The sequence below is a fragment of the Myxocyprinus asiaticus genome, chromosome 45 (assembly GCF_019703515.2).
Source record: "Myxocyprinus asiaticus isolate MX2 ecotype Aquarium Trade chromosome 45, UBuf_Myxa_2, whole genome shotgun sequence".
Classification (NCBI taxonomy): domain Eukaryota; kingdom Metazoa; phylum Chordata; class Actinopteri; order Cypriniformes; family Catostomidae; genus Myxocyprinus; species Myxocyprinus asiaticus.
The window spans coordinates 24,703,362-24,727,708 of NC_059388.1; the positions used below are offsets into that span (position 1 = coordinate 24,703,362).

The 24,347-nt window shown below is 38.0% G+C and overlaps 1 protein-coding gene across 1 annotated transcript; it reads left to right on the forward strand.

Annotated features, from left to right (window-relative positions):
• Positions 1 to 766: 766 nt before the first annotated feature.
• LOC127435250 (uncharacterized) lies at positions 767 to 11,900 on the forward strand. Its single transcript, XM_051688551.1, has 2 exons — positions 767 to 980; positions 5,434 to 11,900. The coding sequence occupies exon 2, from the start codon at positions 5,497 to 5,499 to the stop codon at positions 11,545 to 11,547; it is 6,051 nt and encodes a 2,016-aa protein (XP_051544511.1). The 5' UTR covers positions 767 to 980; positions 5,434 to 5,496; the 3' UTR covers positions 11,548 to 11,900.
• The last annotated feature ends 12,447 nt before the right edge of the window (positions 11,901 to 24,347 follow it).

Sequence of the window (24,347 nt, forward strand, 5' to 3'; positions counted from 1 at the left end):
TAACCATTGACACCTGGAACTCCTGACTTCGAGAGTTTTCTTATAGAAAGGGAGAAGAGTCTTCCATGCTCCACGACAAAGGCTGCATAGCCTACGTGACTATGCTATGGGAAACCCTGAAGGTTGCACATATGCTGTCTTATCGTACATCAGCAATATTATACAGAATGGCAAACAGTGGAGAAAGCATTCCTCAATCACTGGATGGTACAATCATTAGTCAAAACTACTCTATTCTGTTTACATGAAATGTATAGTTTCTTGATAAATGGGATTAAAGGTTATTTTATATATATATATATATATATAGACTTGTTGCCAGGATTCCACTATTAAAATGAAGCCAGAAGGTTTGATAACTTATTGTGGCAAACAGATATGATGGGTATGCACGCCTATTGGCTAAGATAACAGAAATGTATGCTTAATGGCTAAAAGATGATAACAGAAATGTATAGGAATGAGAGTTTGGAATAGGATATTCAGATGATCAGCTGGCATCTGGGCTTTGTTGCTTTGTTCAATAAAGTCTAATCTTTGACATCTGGAACTCCTTGACTTCCAGAGTTTTATTGCAAATAGAGAAAAGACTTTATTATTCCACGACAGTACCAAACACTTTTTAAAACAGTAGGATACACAAGATTTCTCCCACCCATCTTTGCATCTTTGCATTTTTACATATTCATTTTGTAGCTAATTGCTGGTGGGCGGAGGATAAATCTTAGACGAACACAGCCCCTCCTTTGTCATGCGTTGGAAAAGCGCCAAGATGCCTCAGAAACACCCGCTCATTCGGATGTACACTTTGTTGACGGTCATAGATTGAAGATGCAAGTCGCAAATCTAATGCAACGAGTTTAAACTAAAAAATTCTGGGGATTATCATGCGGACTAAATATTTGTTTTGAAATGCAAATTGGAAAAGTTTGGAGACCCAAAGTGGACACGGGGTCGGTCTTGGGAATGCGCAGTAAATTGTGAGTATTAGCCATTTAGTGAGTATTAAATGTATCGTCATATTATTATAATGGTATACAAAGAGCATTAAACGAGTAAAGAGGGTAAATCTTGGACGGCTCGAAGATAGAACCACGCGGATGAGGGCAGACACGAATTAAAGTAGCCTGCTCTGAAAGTTTCCATCTTTGATTTCATTGATAGGTCGTTTTATGTGTGTTGCATGTCATGCATCAATGCATTGTCCGTACATTAGGGTCATTGGGATCTATGAAAATAAATGCACAGCTGCATGAGGTAGGAATAGTAGTAATTTACCTATTTGTCGTGGAATACGTCAGGGGTGCCCTCTGAGCCCTCTTTTATTTTTACTTGTAGTAGAATCTTTGTCTATTGATATTTTGCATAAGAGTAGTTTTGAAGGCATTAATATATTTAAAAAGAGTTTCGTATTTCGCAATTAGCAGATGACACAACTTTGTTTCTGAAAGATAAAGAACAAATAGAACCGGTGTTACATACAATCAACCCTTTTTCAAATGCATCTGGATTTAGACTCAATTTATCTAAGTGTGAAATAATCTGTTTATATAATAATACTTCAGAAACCCAATTCAGCTGCATACCGATCAGAAGTGAAGTGAAGGTGGCCTATCTGGGGATTCAGGTAACAAAAAATATAATGAGCAGACAGCACTTGAATTAAAAATAAATTTAATAATTGGCTTCAAAGAGATTTATCTTCAGTAGGAATAGTTTTTTTTTTTTTTTTTTTTGTCAAAAGCGGAAGGTCTATCTAGATTTGTTTACCCCTCCCTCTCCTTATATATTGGCAGCAAGACTTCCCAAAACATTTATCTATCAATATCCTTTGCCATTTATAGATTATCAATCTGTTGTAAAGGCTATACCAGAGAGCATAGTGTTTTTGATGAAATCGTCTCTAACTTACGGAGCTGGTCGTAAACAACTACCTCAGTTATTTTTGGGAGGAAAGTTATTTTTAAGTACAGCCTGTAATAATACATTTATCCGGCAATTATCCCATTCGCGATCGTCAATTTTCCCAAGAGGATTTTTTTTTTTTGTTTTTTTTTTTATTATAATTTTTTTTTTTTTTTATGTCTGTCATTGACGACATTCAATGGAAGAAAGCGTGGTTGTGCATTTTAAAATTTTGCACAAAGTGTATCCATGTAACGCACATCTGGCGAGATATTGTGATGTAAGCGGTATGTGTACTTTTTGTAATAATGAAAGTGAAAGCCTTAGCCATTTATTTTTCTCTTGTAATATGTCTTCGAAATTTTGGTGTGAGTTGAGTGATTATTGTTTTTCTACAGTTGATAAAAATTATATTTTTTTGCATTAAGGATCTATTGTCAATGCCTTTTATGTATATACACATACATTTATACAATTGTTAACCCTTTTTGCACCCCCCCCCCCCAAAAAAAAAGAATGGTGGTAATAATAATAATAATAAATAGAACTGTCAGCAGCACCGGATGGGATTTGTTTTTGATGCATTTGAGGAATATGGGTCATTGACAAATAAGGTTGTCCGAGGTGATAAAAATTTGAAATATTTAAAAAAAATCTGGTTTCAAACAAATGTGTCAAGTAATCTTTGAGTTCATGTTTTTTTTACAAATTGTTTGAAAAACATTTATATAGAGCCTGACCGATACCTATTTTAGAGAGGGAAAATTCACCGATTACCAATATGGTGGCCGATAAATCTAGTTTTTGAGCTGGAATGAAAACAGACCTTTTCTATGTGGATTTTTCACCGATTTTTCACCGATATGACTATGCAAAGGTACTCAGAAGACTGCTTTCTTAAATTTTTTTATTAAAGTATATTTGACATTATTATTATTATTATTATACATTGTCAACAAATTCTAGAAATGAACACTGAGAAAATAAAAATACAATAAATAGCTTAATAAACATCAGTACTGTATGTTTAGTATAAGTCAATTGCTGACCATTTAAATAAAGAATAAATAAAAATAAAATAAATAGCTAAATAAACATCAGTACTGTTTAGTATCAGTCAAATGCTGACCATTTAAAGAAAGAATAAATTAAAATAAAATAAATAGCTAAATAAACATCAGTACTGTTTAGTATCAGTCAGATGCTGACCATTAAAATAAAGAATAAATACAAATAAAATAAATAGCTAAATAAACATCAGTACTGTTTAGTATCAGTCAAACGCTGACTATATTAATACTGCTGAGTCAAGATAAACAGCGGCAGCAGTGTTTCACCGTATTCTACTATACAAGTTCAGGGGAAACTTTCAACGGTGGAAAACCAGACTTTTAAATATTACATTTTATAAATGCAACAACTGGAATTGTTCGGTTGAAGGGGGTACCAAACTGTAAATCCTGAACAAAACAGTTTGGTGAATACATGTTTACACATTAGCTTCCACTCAACTGACAACAATGAAATACATGATTAGCTAGTTAGCTATAAGCTCATTGTCACGGAGAGTAAAAGATGGACATTGTTTATTTTAATTTCCAGCATGGAAAATTGGCTCACCAACTAGGTAACAACATAGCATGAAATCAACACTCATCAGACACAATCCACCACCATTGTCTGCTGAGCTGCAAAAAGATGCTCTGATGTTCACCTTTCAATCTGCTACATTACTGACTGCACTGACAAACTATAGCTGGCTAACAGCAAACAGACATGAGTGACATGGTTGTGAGGGGCAGGGTTAACGCTATATTAGTTATATTGAAAAGGGAAAATGATGGGGTCATTGTTTAAGTTTCCAGTATGTATTTCACAAATTAGTTAAAAACTTACCATGAAGAGAGACACCATCAGCTCAGCTCTGTAAACAATGGAGTAAGAGCGCATTCTGCTGGACAAACTACGTTATGACACCAATTCTAAAGCATTGTTTTCTGCATTATATGTTCTGAAAAAACGTTTTCATATCGGCGCATATCGGTAAAATATACGCCGATACCGATATATCGGTGAAAGGCTAATATCGTCCGACCGATATATGGTCGGCACTACATTTATAGCATTTTGTACCAAAAAAATTATTTAATGACTTTAAAAATGTCAAGTGGTGCAACCATTAAGTAAAGGGTATTAAAATAGTTTCATTGCACCTTGAATAGGCCTACATGAGTGTACACATCTTTTCAAAAAAGTTTTCAAACATATGTTTCAAGGTGAAAAAAACAATATATATATAAATGTATTTTTTTTAGTCAAGAATAGTTATCTCACCATTGCACCAAGTGACCTGAACCAAAATGTCTTTACACACAATCTTGTTAATGGGTCTAAAGAAATCTTCTTCTCAATACCTACGTATTGGTTGCACCACTTGACTTTGGTTTGGTGGACATTTGTTTTTCAAATATAAATCATATTTTAAAATACATTTGTTTCACTGCATTTAAAAAAATAAAAGATAATTCAACACAACTCATGCCAACATTTATTTTTTCAAGAAAGTTAACTTTTACTGTTTTACTTTTTAGGCTACCAGGTATATAATAAATTAAGAGGTATCAGCACATGACTTAAATATTAAAAAAAATAAAGAATGTGTTTACAGCTTTTACAGTTTACATTTTCTTTTATTTACTGCATATTTGCATTGAATTCAGTGTTTGTGCCTAGGAAACCATTGTTCCTTTTTAAAAGCTTGTTCGCAACAAACATTCGTACCAAAAATTCGGACTTGATGTAAATATGCCTTTACTGTATTAAGTAATGTTTGTTACCATTGTTATACATATATTTAATTGTATAATACCTTATCATTGAAGTATTATTGTATGTACTAATGATATCTTAATGCATAAACTCACAGCTTAAAGGACACTAAATTGAGTTTTGTTGTCTAGCTTTGGTATACTGTGATAGTGAGAAATGAGTGCATACTATGTCTAGGTAATTGACATTATTTCCTTCAACATCATGTCCTCTCTCCAAAAACTCCGCCCTTCAAAGATATGTCTAACAAATAAATGTCAACAGACCCTACAGCTCTCAATTGACTAACTAACTGTTGAGTGACAGCCAAAGAGATTTTCTGATTTAAAAAAAAACAAAAATGCACCCCTGACACATTTTTGGCTTTTTATCAGAGTCGGGGGCCACTGCAAAAACCAGTGTGTTTTCTCAAGACACCTAATTAAAAAAAACAGGCCTATCTGTCTATGAGTAGGGAGTTTTTAATGCATGATTTAATTTTTTTTAATAAAAACGTATAATAAAATAAACTAACAGCACCTTTAAATGTGTTATGAAATTATTATTTGTCTGATAGAGAGTAATTAGGGCACTCATTTTAAATCCAAAATTTCATTAATGAACACCTATTGAGAGTTTAACATGTCTGTATACTTTGACTAAAATGTGCTCATTAACTAATTATCTGTATTTGCTTTCTTTAACTTCTTTTGTTTTTAGAGTGCTTTTTGTATAACTGAGTAATTTGCCTAAAGAGCAACGGCAGCAGCCATTACCATAATCATGCAAGGATACAACTGGACTTCTAATCAACGACCTCCACCTAAGTACCAAGAAAAAGAACGACCTCCGCCCAAGTACCAAGAACGACCTCTGCCCAAGTACCAAGAAAGGCTCCTGCCTATGTACCAACCCACCAGGAATTATCAACCACCCAACACAAACCAGACACAGTTCAACCCACAACTATATACCTCACCGCAGCAAAGATATTCAAGTGGACAACAACAGTATGTAAATCACTGGAATTCTTCTCAAGGTGTTCGCTCAAACAGTGGGGACTCTTTTGCTCTTGTTTTTCAACCAAAAGCAAATCAGACCCACCCCCACCCATTCAGAGGCTCCCAGACACAGCAGCACTGCACACAAGGGATGGTCTCTCAAACAAAAGTACCATCTGAAAACCCCAATACACATAGGTATTATGCCCAATTCAGCACTCCGCATGTTTACTCCCGACAGAACTACGGAAACATAGGCCCAGTGCAAAATAATGGTGGCCCTAACCAAGCTCCACTGTCTTTACGTTCAGACCGTGGAGGCTCTAGAACTGGGTGTAATGATAACACCAGGAGTTGGAACTTCCACATTTCTGACAATGGGAGCTCTTGCCACATGAACAACCAGCAACAACCTTGTTCTTCTAGAACAGCACCTCTTCATCACCAACAATGGTTCTCTGGACAACAGTCAGACCAACAGCAGACTATGCAAAACACAAAACCTGGATGCTCTCAACAATCCACTTCTTGGGCCCAAAACAATGGTACGATGCAGAGAATGTACATCAGCCAAGCTCAGAACACTGAAACAATCCATTATACCTCAAACAACTCTGTCAGACTGCCACACTCTGGAGCACAAAAGAGCATTTCACCGCCTTCCATTAATTTTCAGAAGAGTCCTGTAATGCAGAGCCAGCTAGGAATGATGATGAATACAGGTCCAAATGTATCAGCCACCCAGTTTCAGAATAGTCAAAGCAACAATGAACAGCAGAGCATAGACAATAGGACATGTAGCATTAATCAGACTGCTCAAAACCAAACACAGCAGAAGACTCTCACCAATGAAGCCCAACCTAACCCTCAGTCTAAGCCTGATTTAAACTTAATTTCTTATGTTAACCCATTATTATATCGATTACTGTGTTCGGATGACAATGAAGAAGGTTTTGCTAATAGTTCAGCAGTAAATAAGCAGCCATCAGATGGAAGAACTAGACATCAGAGTGCACAGTTTACAGATGAACCACCTAGTAAAAGAATGTACTACGGTGTATTTCAGAAAGACTATTGGAACCAAGTGCCCTCCAAAAAAATAAGCATCTCCAAAGATGCGAGTGGGTTTGCGTCACAATCTGTCTTACCTGACATCAATCAGACAGGCAGAACAGAACAGAGTAGCAGTGAGAAGAGACATGGTACTAGACAACATGGGGTACAATACACTGCTGACCCAGCAGATTGTCTTGAAGCGGTGTTTTCTCTACAGAAAGCTGCTCAGCAAGTTCACAAGGCCATAGCAATCGTGCCCCCCATTTCCCAGCAGACCTCAAATACTGAACTGATGGATGATACAAGTCCAAAAACAGTTGACAGTCCACCTCTAAAGATTGATACTGTTTGGTCAATTGCTGAAGAGCCTGATGCACTGAGTTTTGTCACAAAAGTAAATGACAAGCTGTCTGAATTGCCTGCACCAGTCACTCAGCAGGATGATAGAAGGTTTAGCATTCAAACTGAGACCACAAACAACATCACAGTCACTAGCATACCTCAAAGTCCTGATATTTGCTTGCAGAAAAATTATACAGAGCAGAGTGATTGTGATTCAGGTGATACTGTGTTTGACTTTTCCAGTGTGCCAGTGGTTGAGTACACACTGCTGAAACTGATGAACTTGACAAAATCTATAGAGATGGAAGAGATGACCAAGTTATGCGCTAGATATGCAGATATACCAGAGAGTGTTTTCAATTGGATCTTGGAACTCTACTGGAATGGGGACAAATACAATCTTTTGGAATCTTTAAAGTTGCATAGAGAACTGACGGAGTGCTCATCAGGTGTAAAGAATGATGAATCTGTGGTATTTCAAAGCATTTCATCTGAAAACTTTAATAAACTGGCTCATTGTGACATTCTCAACGATGAGATCTGTTTGTCATCTGAGGAGTTCAGATCCTCTTGGTTAAATGTTGATGGACAGCCTGCGGATATTGATAAAGTGCTTTCAGAACCACTGCCAGATTATGTTCCTTCAAACTATTCAGGTGAGAATTCACTTAAAGAAGATCCTGAGGTTACATCCATCAGAACAGAGCAAAGTGTAAAGCCAAACACATGCAGTTTATTTACTGAAAGTCATACAGAGGTTTTCACACCTTTGGCAGGAAATGGCAGGGAGGAAACAGCTATCAAGGACAAAGGGCCTGCAGACCTCTCACCATTATCAGAAATGCCTTCAGAAGAACTAACAGACCACAGCAAAGAAATGGAAGTATTAAACCAAGAACACATCAGAGTCACACAAGATGTCAGTCTCACCTCCCCCCTGGAAGTCATACATTTAGAGTCTGATTCATTTCCTGTGAGACCTGTAGATAAACTTTTGGAATGTGCCAGTGCTGTTTCAGATGATTTGAATAAATCTAAGGTGTCCTTTTCTACAGAGGCTCTTAGTAAATCCACAAACACATTGCAAGTAGAAGATATTTCTGACAATGAGAATTCGGGGAATAAGGAGGCTGCTAGCAACTCCACAGTCATCTGGCAGGTGAAAGATATTTCTGATGATGAGAAATCAGGTAAAGCAGAGACTCTTAAAAAATTGACAGACGTATGGCAGGTGGAAGATATTTCTGACAATGAGAATTCAGGCAAGACAGATGTATATATGATGGAAGATGTTTCTAATGATGAAAATTCAAGTGATCACTCCCTGTTGATGGAAGTAACTGTGCTGTCATCTGAAGATGCTAGAAACCTTTTCCATCAGTTAGAAAAAGAACCTCAATGTAACATAAAAACCAAGTCTACTCAATCAAACATTGACTCCCCAGAGCTTATGGCATGGTTTAGCTCACCCAGTGCACCTAACCATAAATGTAGTGAAGTAAAGATTTGCTTTCGTTGTGGTAGCAATCACATTGAGAAATCCACTTCCAATCATGTGATTAAAAAGGACAATGATGGTGAACTTTTCTGCTCCCACTGTTGGGATGAGGCACCATCACTTGAACTAGAAAGTGAGTCATGCTCTCCTAAAAGGAACAAGTCTGATGCTTTTGGCATCCTCACTAAATCAGATGAACAAGAGCAAAGAAGTAGTCCGCCAACTCTTGAACTGGAAGTCCTGGAGACAACTGTTCCTTCAACAGAGGCAAAAACTGATGATAAAGGACAGACAGGACAAAAAAGTGACAGCATGGTAAAATCAGCAATGCCTGATCTCAGAATAACTGAGATTCAAAGTTCAGATGAAGAGGAGTTTAGCAAGATTGAAACAAATATGTTAAAATCAGACAAAATCAGCTTAACCAAGCTCCAAATGCCCATGCAACACAACACGCCTCCTCCAACGGAATCAGTTTTTGTTAAGCATAAACCAAAATTCGATACCACTAGCACTGGTGTTGATGATTGTGTGCTCTTCCAACAGTTAGAAACAGAACCTCAATGTAACGTGAAAGCCGAGTCTATTCGATCAAGCTTTGACTCAACAGAACTTGTGGCATGGTTAAGCTCACCCAGTCAGCCTAACCATGCATGTAGCGAAGCACAGATTTGCTCTGGTTGTGGTACCAATTGCACTGAGAAATCCAATTCCACTTATGTTACTAAAAAGGACAATGATGGTGAACTTTTGTACTCCCACTGTTGGAATGAGGCACCATCACTTGAACTAGAAAGTGAGTCATGCTCTCCTAAGAGGAACAAGACTGATGCTTTTGGCATCCTTAATAAATCAGATGAACAAGAGCAAAGAAGTAGTCCACCAACTCTTGAACTGGAAGTCCAGGAGACAACTGTTCCTTCAGAGGCAAACATTGAGGATAAAGAACTGACAGGACAAAAAAGTGACCACATGGTAAAATCAGCAATGCCTGATCTCAGAATAACTGAGATTCAAAGTTCAGATGAAGAGGAGTTTAGCAAGATTGAAACATATATGGTCAAATCAGACAAAATCAGCTTAACCAAGCTCCAAATGCCCATGCAACACAACACGCGTCCTCCAACGGAATCTGTTTTTGTTAAGCATAAACCAAAATTTTATACCACTAGCACTGGTGTTGATGATTGTGTGCTCTTACAACAGTTAGAAACAAAACCTCAATGTAACATGAAAGCCGAGTCTATTCGATCAAGCTTTGACTCAACAGAACTTGTGGCATGGTTAAGCTCGCCCAGTCAGCCTAACCATGTATGTAGCGAAGCACAGATTTGCTCTGGTTGTGGTACCAATTGCACTGAGAAATCCAATTCCACTTATGTTACTAAAAAGGACAATGATGGTGAACTTTTGTACTCCCACTGTTGGAATGAGGCACCATCACTTGAACTAGAAAGTGAGTCATGCTCTCCTAAGAGGAACAAGACTGATGCTTTTGGCATCCTTAATAAATCAGATGAACAAGAGCAAAGAAGTAGTCCACCAACTCTTGAACTGGAAGTCCAGGAGACAACTGTTCCTTCAGAGGCAAACATTGAGGATAAAGGACTGACAGGACAAAAAAATGACCACATGGTAAAATCAGCAATGCCTGATCTCAGAATAACTGAGATTCAAAGTTCAGATGAAGAGGAGTTTAGCAAGATTGAAACATATATGGTCAAATCAGACAAAATCAGCTTAACCAAGCTCCAAATGCCCATGCAACACAACGCGCCTCCTCCAATGGGCAATGATGGTGAACTTTTCTGCTCTAACTTTTGGGTTGAGGCACCATCGCTTGAACTAGAAGGGGAGGAGCCAATTGTTCCTTCAACAGAGGCACACTTTGCCGATGATAGACTGGCAGGACAAAAAAGTGACAGCATGGTCAGATCAGCAATGCCTAATCTCAGAATGCCTGGAATTCAGAGTTTAGTTAAACAGGAGCTTCCCAAGATTCAGTCAGATAAGGTCAAATCAGACAAAATCAGCAGGACCAAATTCCAAATGCCCATGCAACGCATCACACTTCCTCCAACAAAATCTGTTGTCAAGCAAAAGCCAAAATCCGGTAGCACTAAGATTGTTGTTGATGATTGTGAGCTCTTCGCTCCAGATGTTGTGATTAAAAAGAATTGGCCACAAAAGAAAAATTTTGATGAGCATAACCTTTATGGTGTATCTGAAATTAACCACTCTAGTGGTGAAAATCAGAACTGCAGAAATTTGAAAAAAGTTAAAGATGGACAAAATTATCCCTTACAGGCTATGATGGACAGAAACTCTCAGAACCTTACAAAAAACCTACACAAGTTGAGAGAGAGAGTGTCCATTCATTCAAATACAACACCATGCATGACCACAATGCCTCACAAGTCAAATAAGAAGCTTGATATGTATGATGGTGCTCAATCAGTGAAGAAAATAACAAATGAGAAAAATAAAGTTAAATTTGCCTTATATGGATCCAAAGGTGACCAATGCCTTGCCCTGGAGCGGCGTCCCTCTGCCCCTCCTACCTTAACAGTTTCTAATGCTGGCAAGGACTATGCTTGTGTGCTTTCTGCTAAACAAAAAGTTCACAACCAGTGGAGCAGCACCTACATACCCAAAGTAAAGAAGATCTCTCTACCCAAGTCACCACAGGAGAAGAAAAGGATGCCCTCTCCACCTAAATCACTACAGAAGAAGATGAAGATGACCTTTTCTCCACCCAAATCTCCAAAGCAGAATACAAAAATTCAGAAACCTCAGGAAGTCTTGAAGTCAAACATGGATGCTTTAAAAAGCCAGTTGAAACAAAGAGCCATGCAGCTATCCAGTAAAGTGATAGAGCTAAATTCCTCCAGAAAACCATTTTCCCAGCAAAAGCTTACGAATACACTACACGGTTAACTTTTGCCTTGTGAAGTTGCTTAATTGTTGCTTTTAATATGTTTACTTAAAAGGACATATAATACCTGTGGCTGAAATGTGTGAATGTTTTCTGTAAATGACATTGCTGACTGTTTTTAATTTGTACTTTCACCACTGAGGGCAAAGTAGAAAACATTTTTTTATATATATACAATATTGTTTTTTACCTGGGGTTTTATTGTTTTTATAATGTTGTATAGTACTCTGTGTATGACTGAATCATGTTGTTTGATCACAGTGATCTTTAAATGTACTATTTTAAGATATAATAATGTTATTTTAAAAATAATTTGTTGTCTTGAAAATAAATGACATGAAAATGTACTGGAAAATAGTTGTTTGAAAGGATGTTTTCTTTTAATTTTGAGCTTCTTTGCTGGATAAAAAAAAAAAAAAACAGGTTAAAAATTTCAACTGCAGGTGGCCAAATCTACCATACTTCTAATATTCTTTATTTATAGGGCTAGTTGTCACACAGGGAAGTTGTCACAATAACTTAATCTCAGTTAAAGTTTTGAGTTTAAACAAAGTTCATTTCAAGGCAAGTCAGTCCACTGGCGGCCATCTTTGGAATGCTCCCAGGCAACTATTTTCTATAGGTACAATTGGCATGAAAGTACAGCTCCTGACAAATGGGGAAAGACAAAAAATCTCCAAAACGTTTGGTCAAGATTATCACAAAACATATTTTAAAGTATACTCTGGCAACAATGGAATCATAAATTGTGCTTCTTTAGATCTGATCACGCTAAATAAAAAATATATTTTTCAGACTGGCTATATAACGTGCATGCACGTTCTCCATTGACTAACATACCATGTCTGTATCTAAAATGTGATTGGCTCATTTAAATGTCATTTAAATCAAAGGCGGGGCTTCTATTTCTACAACCGACATATTGGGCGCTCCAATTTCTCCCATTAATTTAAAAAAAAAATTCATTCAAATCTCATTCATTTTAATATATGTGCTCCGTCTTGGGCAAAATTGTCCTGTTCCAATCCCTCTTTAATAAGAATATTTTTTGTAGATTCTCTCTTTCAAACAAAAGTTTCATTATAATATTTTTGCTATAGCTGTTGGGGAAACAAGCAAACACAATAAAACCACTTTAGAACAGCTACATTCAGACAAGTGTCAAGTAATACTCTAATAAAGTAATAAAGATTTTAACTGAAAAGTTTACAAAGGGGATTTTCATACATGCCAGGCCAGGGCAAATTTGTTGGCCAAAACAATCGATTGATATTTGTGTTTTAGCCTACCCTATATTTTCGATGTGGCGATCATCATAAATTTGAGGAATTTTAAAGAGTGATGGGTCGTTCATGAACGATTTGTTCGTTTTGAACGAATCTTTTATGTGACTCATAAGAACGAGTAGTCTCAGAGAGTGATTCGTTCATTTTGCTGAACGAGACTCAAAGATTCAAGTCAGTAAAATGATCCGATCTTCCCATCACTAATTTTAAAAGGGACTGGGACCTAGTTGCCCGGATGTGATCTCTGAGTGGTTAGGTATAATGAGTTAAAACAGCGTTTCAAATTGTGTTTTTTATGTGTATTTTTAATTCAATGCCTATTATAATTTCTCAGTGTAATTATTCAGGTGTAATTTATTGCTCAGACCAATGCTGTGAAGCCAACCGGAAGTGGCGTTATCATGATGTGCCTGTAACTTATCTCATCGATGGTCAGAACAGACCGATGGATAAGGATTTATATGAACTCTTTTAATGTATCTATGTGTATATCAGCAACCAATGTTTGGGGCTAATATTTTTAAAATATTATACATTTTAGTTTATAAAGGTTTTCAGTAAGACAAAAAAAAAAAAAAAAAGTCTTAAGATTTGAATGCCATAGAATGACATAGATTGTCAGTCTGGTTTTAAGAAGGTCAGGCAGGGCCATAGCCAGCTATGAGGTCACCGAGATCCAGACCTCATAATCAGGAGTTGAAAACATCTGGTCTATCCTCACAGCGGGTGTTTCCATGGAGCTGCATCTTAAATTACTCTCTGATTGGTGCGTGATGCTCATCTCTGTGTTGACTGGATAGCTGCTCAAGTTCACAGCCAGCAGGGATCAAGCAATCCAGCCACAGTCCAATGTCGAACTGACCTGGCATGAACCAAGATATGTGACTAAGACAGCTAACAATCATGCATTAATTAAGTAACCCAGGGTGTTAGCTATAAACTAACTATATAATATTTGTTTTGAATAAATGTAACTTAGTTAACGTTAAGCTATCCTTAAGTGCATGGCACGAGAGAAGAAAGCAACACTAATTAATGGCATTCATTTTTTCTATGCAACTAGTTAGCTAGCAACTAATACTATGTATGTTTTCAAGAAAGACTTATCAACTCCGTTATTCCGGTTGAGTTTATTGAGGTATTTTTAGAAGCTAAAAGAGAGAGAGAAGGAGATGAGGGGACCCTGAATTGAGTCCAAATATGTGCACGTGATTAAGTGCACAACTGCTCGTTCGCATGATTAAGCACATGGCATCAAAATCTCACTACAGCCAGGTATCCAAACTAAGAAGGCAACCCTGTAAAATATATATTATTGCTAAGAAGCGTTCATTAACTAGAGCATCAATGTTGATACAGCAGCATTTCATATATTTGAAGTAGTAACAGTTAGAGTTAAGGACTCAAGCAAGGCTAGCTGACTTGAGGTTATGATGGCTAACTAGCTTGTTAACATGTGCAGGACTCAAATTCATTCAAACCCTTAGTAAATTATTTTCAAGCAGCATGCTGTGATGTAATCAATTAAGGTCTAATCAACCTCCATGATCCCTCCTCCCACAGAAAACAAGTCAGACAGAATAGTGAGAAGAAGAATGCCAAAATGTCTTTTATCCTTTTATAGACCACATCACTAGTGAGCTGGATGCCAGGTTCTCTCAAAGGAATTGTAAGGCTGGCACCGGAATGTCTACAACCAAAAGGCACCATTTCCAGTAAAAGTCAAAGAACTCTGCGAGAATCAATGTCATAGAACTCTCTCACAAAAGCTGAAATCTACACCTGAATATCACCACGTGTGATAAAGTGCAAATCGCCTTTTGCTGAAATCTACATCTGAATATCACCACAGTGTGATAAATTGCAAATCACCTTGCTGCCCCCCCTTCTCTCTCCCCCTTCACCCTTTAACAGCTCTGGACCAACACAAAGACACAAGATTTATATGTAAAAATATAACAAATACCATCAAAACAAAGAATGCAACTGTATGTGTTTGATATCATTTAAGAGGTCTCTGTGCGACTGGTATAGTGGTCTCTTTCCCATGTTGATAAAACTAATGGTAACATGGTTATAAGGTTTTTGCCAAATACTGCATAATTCTGGAGGTGGCTCCCCCTCCTTGACCTACAATTGAAATAATCTCCTGTATGTTAACAAGGTTAAACCCCAGGGGGTCAAGAACCCATTCACCCCCAAATCCTCATTGTTCAAAGGATAATACCATTTGGTACACAATGTTTATTCTGTCTGGATATTTAAGGAAAGTTGGCATGAAGCTCTGGGAATCTGTATACAGATCTCCCATGCTGTACTGCTGCATGTAGTTTTGTCAGGTATGTTTCTTTAACTTTGTCTTTTATTTTTAGTAATGCTTGTTTATTCTGATCATGTGAAATTAGCTTTGATTTGAATTTCTGCAACAATGTTTTATATCCTACCTGACAAATAAAATTGTTATTATTTGATTTATTCTGAATTCCTCTGAAATCATTACTGGAGCTTTAATATAGGAGGAAGCCATTTAAAGACCCGCAGTTTGAATTTAAACCACTCAGGACAACCGGTAGGACAACCACCTAGGACAGCCGGGTAGGATTTTAATTTCAATAGACCAGGGTAGACCATACTGGAGCTTTAATATAGGAGAAACCACTCAGGACAACCGGGTAGGAGAAAGCCATTTAAAGACTCTCAGTCACTGCTCACCACCCGTCTTAGCAAGTTGTATGTACGTGACTAAGCGGCAATATCATCTGGTTATGAGACAAGCCAAACCAGACGATATTAGTTAACCCTACAACCGCTGACTAAGAATGGAACTGGCTATCTATTTTCGGGAGGTTTACGTAATTTAATAACGGCCGGCGTAAGTCTCCAAAGATCAAAAGGACAATGAATAGAAGAGGATTTAGAGTAATCAATGACCTAAAAATGTTAAATTAAAAGAATGATCAGAAATTAATTAGAGCTTAAATATAAATCAGAGGTCAACTTAAAATTGGAGTCAGATTAATATAAAATTGGAGTCAGATAAAATGAATAACGGAATTAAATGTGTGAATTAACAATAATTGATTTACTTCAGCGCACAGAAAAGACAGAACAACGCAGAGACCTTCAAGGGCAATTTATTGAAGTTCCACTCCGGAACGGATAGAAAATTATCCTTCTCTTTTTTACAGAATGAATCTGCAATGCTAGCAGCTTATCTTGTACCAAAAGCTCTAAAAAAGCTGACAGAAGAAAGGGAGGAAGTGCTGGTAGAGTGGTACCGAGAAGACCTACCTGACTCAGACACAGTGAAGCAGGAAATAGAACGCTGGAGGCACAAGTTTCACTCGGAAGATGATTCCCTGCCTACATCAGCTTTGGAAACTCTGCAAGCAACACAAATGGCCTTCTTTCCAAACATAAAATGTATGTTGAAACTGTTTCTAACACTTCCTGTGAAAGATTATTCTCTGCCATGCGAAGGCTCAAAACATGGCTCAGAGCCAGCATGTCCAATGAACGGCTCACAGGACTGGTGCTTATGCATGTTCACTGGAAAGTGAAAATTGACAAAGAGAGAGTTCTCAGGCAGTGGGATGCCTCTGGCCACAGGAGGATCCAACTAGCCTTCCAAAAGGTAATGCATGTTGTGAAGATTAGTATACCAAGATTGACACATTTGCACTACCTGATCATAACTTGTGTGTCTGTATCTGTCTTATTTTATGCAATTTCAGTGAGCCAAGAAGTGGAGAGAAAGACCATGATGAACGGCCTGTAGTTAGTGTGTTCTTCAACCAAACATTGCTTTGCCCACTGCCCGGTTCAAGCCTTCACTGCCAGGTAGGAGCCTTAAGAGCCACATTGAATATAATTATGGCCTTCTTGGAGCAATAATTTCTCTGTGATTGAAGAGAGATCACTCTTGAAAGTCTGTAAACTGCAACTTATTATTCTCCCTGTTAACCAGAACACAGAAATGTCATACATTGTGTGTCATACAGGGTTTCCAGCACAGATCAATGTATTAACACCTCAGAGAGGGTTGGCCTGCTTGAAAAGCTTTTGTTCCAAACTGTATATAAGTGGCACTGACATTAATGCACATTATGGCTAACATTATAATATCTGCATAATGCTGTGGATCTCCTTTTTTTGCATGTAATGTAATCAAATAGTCCTTTTCAAAATAGTTTATTAGCTTTTTTGGTCTTCTCCTGACTCTCTCTCTCTCTCCCCCTTTCTTTTTTACTATCTATCTCTCTTCTCTCTCTCCCTCTCTGTCACAACACTAACACACACACAGAAGAAGAGATTGTGCAGCTTTAATAAAATTATTTTTGCCAACAGGTCCCTCTGTATGTATTTCATTATAGATAATGAGTTTGTGTGACTGTAGTGTATAACTTTGGTTATGTTTAGATGTAATTTTGGTATGAATTGCGTAAATAAGATCTGTTAAAAGAAGAACAAATCTCGACCTCACTAATTTCTAAACCCTGGCTACGGCCCTGGTCAGGCATGTCTGTAATAATATTTGATTGGTGTTAGATCTAATAGACTAGTGATTTTATACCAGAAGATAGATTTATTTTATTTATAGATTTCTTTATAGCATTTGATACCATTGAGCATATTTTATATTTAAAATCCTTCATTTTTTTTTGTTTTTGTTTTTTTGGATTTGGTGAATATTTTCAACAAGTAATTACAACCCTATGTATCATAACATCAACAGTTCAGTGAAATTAGCTCATGGAACAAAAAAAATGATTTAATATCAGTAGAGGAATCAGACAGGGATATCCAATTTCACCCCTTCTTTTTCTATTAGTTGCCCAAATAATGAAATTACATATAAAAAAAAAAATAAAAAAAATTGGTTTAAAGGAATTCAAATTCAAGAGAAATTAAATGTAGTCAACTTGCAGATGACACTACTTTTTTTTTTTTTAAGAGATAGCAATGAGGTTCATAAAGCAATTGCATGTTTGGTAGCTTTTTCCAAAGTGTCTGGTTTATGCATTAACGTTAAAAAATGTGAATTGTTACCACTTAAAAAATGCACGTTAAGCTCTATATGTGATATTTCTGTGAGGAATCAAGTCACCTATTTATCAAAATCTGTAAAGACCAGAAAGAACGTCTCAGTTACGTATGTAACCTCGGTTCCCTGAGATGAAGGGAACGAGACATTGTGTGCTAACGCATATGGGGAGTTGTCCTTCCACACAACCTAGTTGAAACCTCTCTACAATAATGCCAATTTTCTAATATTGGCTATGGTGTTTGAGCCCCACCCTTTTAGGTGTGAAGTTATCCGCTATAAAAGCAGGTGCACAAACACTATTCCTCAGAATTTTCTGACTGAGGGTCAATCCGCACATTTTATCACGTGGCTTGTTGAGTGCTTTACCGCGGAGACCTAGCACGTGTGGAAGCTTCATGCTGTTCTCCGCGGCATCCACGCACAACTCGCCATGCGCCCCACTGAGAGCGAACCACATTATAGAGACCGCGTGACCCCATGTGACTCTACCCTCCCTAGCAACCGGGCCAATTTTGTTGCTTAGGAGACCTGGCTGGAGTCACTCAGCACACCCTGGATTCGACCTTGCGACTCCAGGGGTGGTAGTCAGCATCTTTACACGCTAAGCTACCCAGGACCTGGGAAGTGCATACTTGCGTTTCGCCGGCCATACGTGGGCCAGCATGTTGTGTTGTCCGAATGAATAAGAATGTGGTGATTCATAATATCGGAATGAAAAGCTCTCAAAGCTAGAAAGACAGCCACTAGCTCTAGGTGGTTATGTCACGGCCGTTTCACACCTGTTTTCAGGTGTCGAAAGTCGGGCGTCCATAACACACCGCGCCCCAACCTGTGTTGGATGCATTTGTGGTCAGCACTTTCTTTCTGAAAACTTGACCCAGCATAACACCCTGTTAGTAGAAGGCTGGCGCTGTCCATAGTGCTAGAGCAGCCAGACAGTGGCGAGTTACCGCAATGCACATGAAAATTACTTCAGTGGTTATAATTTATTTATTTTTTAACTGAAACAGACACAGAAGAATGGTCTGTACGCGCTTGTTATGAGGTGCGCACGCATTAACTCCTAAAAAGTAGATTTACTGGCAGGGGAAAAGTGTGCTTTTTGCCAGTTGACATTAGACCAGATTTTCCATATTGCAAAGCAGCAAGTCTCTGTGTTCGCTCAGTAGTGCCTCTGATTGGCTAGTAATAACCAATCGCTGAGGTAATTCAAAACACACACACCGTTCATTTTCAATGGGTTGAGTGCCGCATCGATACATTGTGAACGTGCAAGGAGCCAGAGACAGACTGAAATGAAGGACTTTAAATTGATATGCAGTTCCATCGAACGCAAATCTAAAAAGCCGCCTGTAACACTGTGCAATTGGTACATGAAGTACGCATCCTTCAGATCTACTGACGCAATACAGTCCTGAGGATGGATGTGCGATTAAGATCTGTTTCTGAGTAAACATTTTGAATGTGTGCATCGCGAGCGCGCAATTCAAGCGTCTCAGAACTAGAATGGGCCGAAGCTCACTGTCCTTCTCCAGAACGAGGAATTAACAGCTGTAAATCTCGCTGTGTGTGTCACAGTCTGTGCACGCAACACCGGCATTACATGTGGTTAGACCACAGATTATGCTCGATTGTTGTAAACACCAGCTCTGACACGTCCGTGAGGACTTGCCACGCATTCACACAGTGGGACAGCAGGCTTATTAATTCATATGTAACAACCTCTATCGCATTTGTAAAAAGGGATAATTTTCTATCCGTTCCGGAGTGGAACTTCAATAAATTGCCCATGAAGGTCTCTGCGTTGTTCTGTCTTTTCTGAGCGCTGAAGTAAAGCAATTATTGTTAATTCACTCTGTTATTCATTTTATCTGACTCCAATTTTATATTAATCTGACTCCAATTTTAAGTTGACCTCTAATTTATATTTAAGCTCTTATTCATTTACACATTTGGCAGATGCTTTTATCCAAAGCAACTTACAGCACACTTATTACAGGGGCAGTCCCCCTGGAGCAATCTGGAGTTAAGTGCCTTGCTCAAGGACACAATGGTGGTGGCTGTGGGGATTGAACCAACAACCTTCCACTTACCAGTTCAGTGCTTTAGTCCACTACACCACCACATTTCTGATCATTCTTTTAATTTAACATTTTTAGGTCATTGATTACTCTAAATCCTCTTCTATTCATTGTCCTTTCGATCTTTGGAGACTTACGCCGGCCGTTATTAAATTACGTAAACCTCCCGAAAATGGATAGCCAGTTCCATTCTTAGTCAGCGGTTGTAGGGTTAACTAATATCGTCTGGTTTGGCTTGTCTCATAACCAGACGATATTGCCGCTTAGTCACGTACATACAACTTGCTAAGACGGGCGGTGAGCAGTGACAGAGTCTTTAAATGGCTTTCTCCTACACGGTTGTCCTAGGTGGTTATCTTACCTGGTTGTCCTGAGTGGTTTCTCCTATATTACAGCTCCAGTATTGTCTACCTTGGTCTAATGAAATTCAAATCCTACCCGGTTTGTCCTAGCTGGTTGTCCTACCTGGGTTTAAATTCAAACTGCGGGTCTTTAAATGGCTTCCTCCTATATTAAAGATCCAGTAATGATTTCGGAGGAATTCAGAATAAATCAAATAATAACAATTTATTTTTCAGGTAGGATATAAAACATTGTTGCAGAAATTCAAATCAAAGCCAATTTCACATGATCAGAATAAACAAGCATTACTAAAAATAAAAGACAAGTCAAAGAAACATACCTGACAAAACTGCATGCAGCGGTACAGCATGGGAGATCTGCTTACAGATTCCTCAAGCTTCCTGCCAACTTTCCTTAAATATCTAGACAGAATAAACATTGTGTACCAAATGGTATTATGCTTTGAACAATGAGAATTTGGGGGTGAATGGGTTCTTGACTTCCTGGGGTTTAACCTTGTTAACATACAGGAGATCATTTCAATTGTAGGTCAAGGAGGGGGAGCCACCTCCAGAATTATGCAGTATTTGGCAAAGACCTTATAACCATGTTACCATTAGTTTTATCAACATGGGAAAGAGACCACTATACCAGTTGCACAGAGACCTCTTAAATGATATCAAACACATACGGTTGCATTCATTATTTTCATGGTATTTGTTATACTTTTACATATAAATCTTGTGTCTTTGTGTTGGTCCAGAGCTGTTGAAGGGGAGAAGGGGGAGAGAGAAGGGGGGGCAGCAAGGTGATTTGCAATTTATCACACGTGGTGATATTCAGGTGTAGATTTCAGCTTTTGTGAGAGAGTTTTATGATGTTGGTTCTCACAGAGCCTTTTAGGTGTAGACATTCTGGTGCCAGCCTTACACGTTCTTTGTGAGAAAATTGTGTATTTCGGCTCGTTACACTGGCGTGTCTACGGACGGAACCATGGAAAACAGAACACAATTGAAACGGGGCGGCCGATGTGCAAATTGGATCATATAACCATGTATAATATAAACCTCATTATCTAAAAAAAGAGATATGTAATATCTGAGAAAAAGGAGGCCTAAATGCTTTGGGGTACCGAACATCAAATAGGATTTTTAAGATAAAATGGATACAAAATTATCTAAAAAAAAACAAGACTCTATGTGGAATATTTTCCCAAAGTTTTTTCTTATTAACATTTTTTTATTGATTCATATAGATGGCAAAGAAAAACAAAATATATATACACTGAATCAACATTTAACTCCCGCTACTACCTCGACCCCCAACGAACATCCCCATGGTCATGTAAGTTTACACACTCACACAAATTACATAATATTAAAAAACAAGTACAAAAATATAATAATCATACACATCTAAAACTACACCTCTCTCTTAACAGCCCCTCCTCGAGAGTCCCGCAAGCCAAATAACTGCACCATTTCCCATCAAATGAATCCCAGATCCCCAGACTTCTACATGACACCTCCTTGAAAGCTGCCACCCTCCCCATCTCCGTGCACCACTCCCTAGATACTCTAAAATAGCACCAATTCAGGTAACATTAAACATTTCCCTAAGTGTAAGAGGGAGTTTGACTAATTGAAAGAACTGATCCCCGTAGTTTGCTTATTAATCGCAATGGGCATTAAATCTCTGTAACACTCATCCTCCACATTTACGTGATTTGCACCACTTTGAACTCCACATGAAATGTGCTGCAGAGAACGTCTTGTTTTGTTTTGCTTTTAGTGCTGGCACTGTATGTTAATGCAAGTTGAGATTTCAGTTGTTAGCCACGTCCCCTCTTTCCAAAACCCCGAACTCTAAAGATACCAAATGAGCTTTACTGAGGCTGTGGATACATTTTTGTTTACTGTTTGCAGTCTAGTGCTGTCACAGAGTCAAGTGAGATATCTTGCAACACTTAATTCATTAAAATCTTTCAGGGAGTAGGAAAATTGTTTGCATACCTTTTTCCATGAAAAAATCGCTTACAACACCTTTAAGATGTGTAGGACTTCAGAGTAATCAGGGAGGTATACGTTTTACCAACAGAGTGTGAGGCAAAGCAATAAACAAGATGTCTCAAAAGGCTTTGGATCCATAGACTGGGACAATTAAGGCCATAAACTAGAGACCCTGGAGACATAGTGCCTGCTTGTCTGAGCTCTTCTACCAGTTGTCTGAGGCCAGTCCACTTCTGTATATCTTCAACTGTCAAAGGAACCAAAGCAGGACAGGGAAGATAACGCATGACTGGATATTCACCCCGCTCCCACTGGTAAAACCCCCTTCATTTTGTGTTAGCTCAGGCAAAATACAAGAAACAAATGGCAGATCTACAACTTCCTGTGGGCCGTATTGAACTCGTGATTTAGAACAAAAGACAATTCATCAAGGAGCCGCAACTGATCCAAAAACAGACTGAGAATGGGAGCTCTTTCAAACAATTGTCGGTGGCCAACGAGACCAATATCCTTTTTGAATTAGTAGATACGTTCACCTCAACTTATCACTGGCCGAATAAGTTGATCAGGCGTAATCAGTAATTCTTTCAATATTCCCCAAATTAATTATTATTCCCTTCTTGAGCTAAATCCCTTACAGATGAATGCACAGTGCAATGCCGTACAAATGCTGATGCTTTAGGTTAGACCGAGTACAGTTGGAACACTTTTTGCTTTTCGCTCTACTACACAAATTAAGAGCAGAATAAACATGCCATTTTTTCACATGAGATACCTTTATCTGTCTACTATCCAAATAAAATGCTAAAAACCTGCATACGTTGTTCCTATTTTCTATAGTCAGTGTTTGAAGAAAATGAGTGCTTTTGTTACAAATGTACCCATGCCAAGTACAGTTGAAACACTCATTTGTAATCTGCTAAATATGGCATTATGCCTAATTTAAGTGAAATTTACTGACACATTTTATACTCTGTGACTGTTTTCAAATATTTCTAATGCTTGCATTTGTATCATTTCTAACACATCAGCTGGAAATACTCTGTTTTCTTCACCCTGATACAAGGCATCCTGTGACATGCACAAATATGCAAACAAACAGAAATGCACATTTACAATCATATTTTTTGATTATCTATCGATCGATCTATCGATCGTAAGCAAAACAAATTCATTCATTAAGCTTTCTGACTGAAAGCTAACAAAACTCCAGAAGGAGCATTGGCAACTATGGGACGGGTACAGTTGTAACACAGTGTTTCATCTGTCCCCCGCTGATCACTTTGCATGTTTGCTTGATTTTCTCTGTGACTTTACATCCTAGGATGTCCCAAAATACATTAATTGAAGGTAGTAAAATCAATAATTACAACAAGCAAAGTTTCCTTTAATGGTCATTCAGAAATCATTATTTCTGAATGACCATTAGAGGAGTGAGAAAATGAAGAACCCCCCCCCCCCCTTTATAATTTCTCATCAGTTTGTGGACAATGTTCTTCAAATTTTCCACACTGAAAATGAAAGTTCAAACTTGCATTAGAAAGGAAATATTTACAGTGTTTCAACTGTTCCTTTGTTCCAAATGTACTCTGTCTATACCCTACTAGCACGACATGTTATTGCGGCTTTTCACAAGTCCCAACTGGGTTTGTTTTGTGCACAAAAAGTATGGTTAAGAGTTCCTGTCTCCATCACTTGATAATTTTTTGTGATTAACATTTTTTTATTAATTCATAAAATAAACATAGAAAAGCAAAACATATAAACACAGAATCAACATTTAACCCCCACCACTACCCCACCCTGACACCCAACAAACATTCCTGTGGTCGGGGCGCTCCAGCCGACTTCCATCCCCTTAAAACGACTTGTCTGGCGATCATAACACTGGTTAGAACCCAATTTTTAATGTGTTTATTCCCAATAATGATGACCGCCCCATCGCCTAAAATACACAGTCTGGGGCAAAATGAAATCTGAGTGCCCAATATGTCACACACAAAACTCTGAACCTTCAACCAAAATTCTTGTATCTTA

Coding starts and splice junctions, on each gene's coding strand:
- LOC127435250 (XM_051688551.1), top strand. CDS start 5,497: ATGCAAGGATACAACTGGACTTCTAATCAACGACCTCCACCTAAGTAC.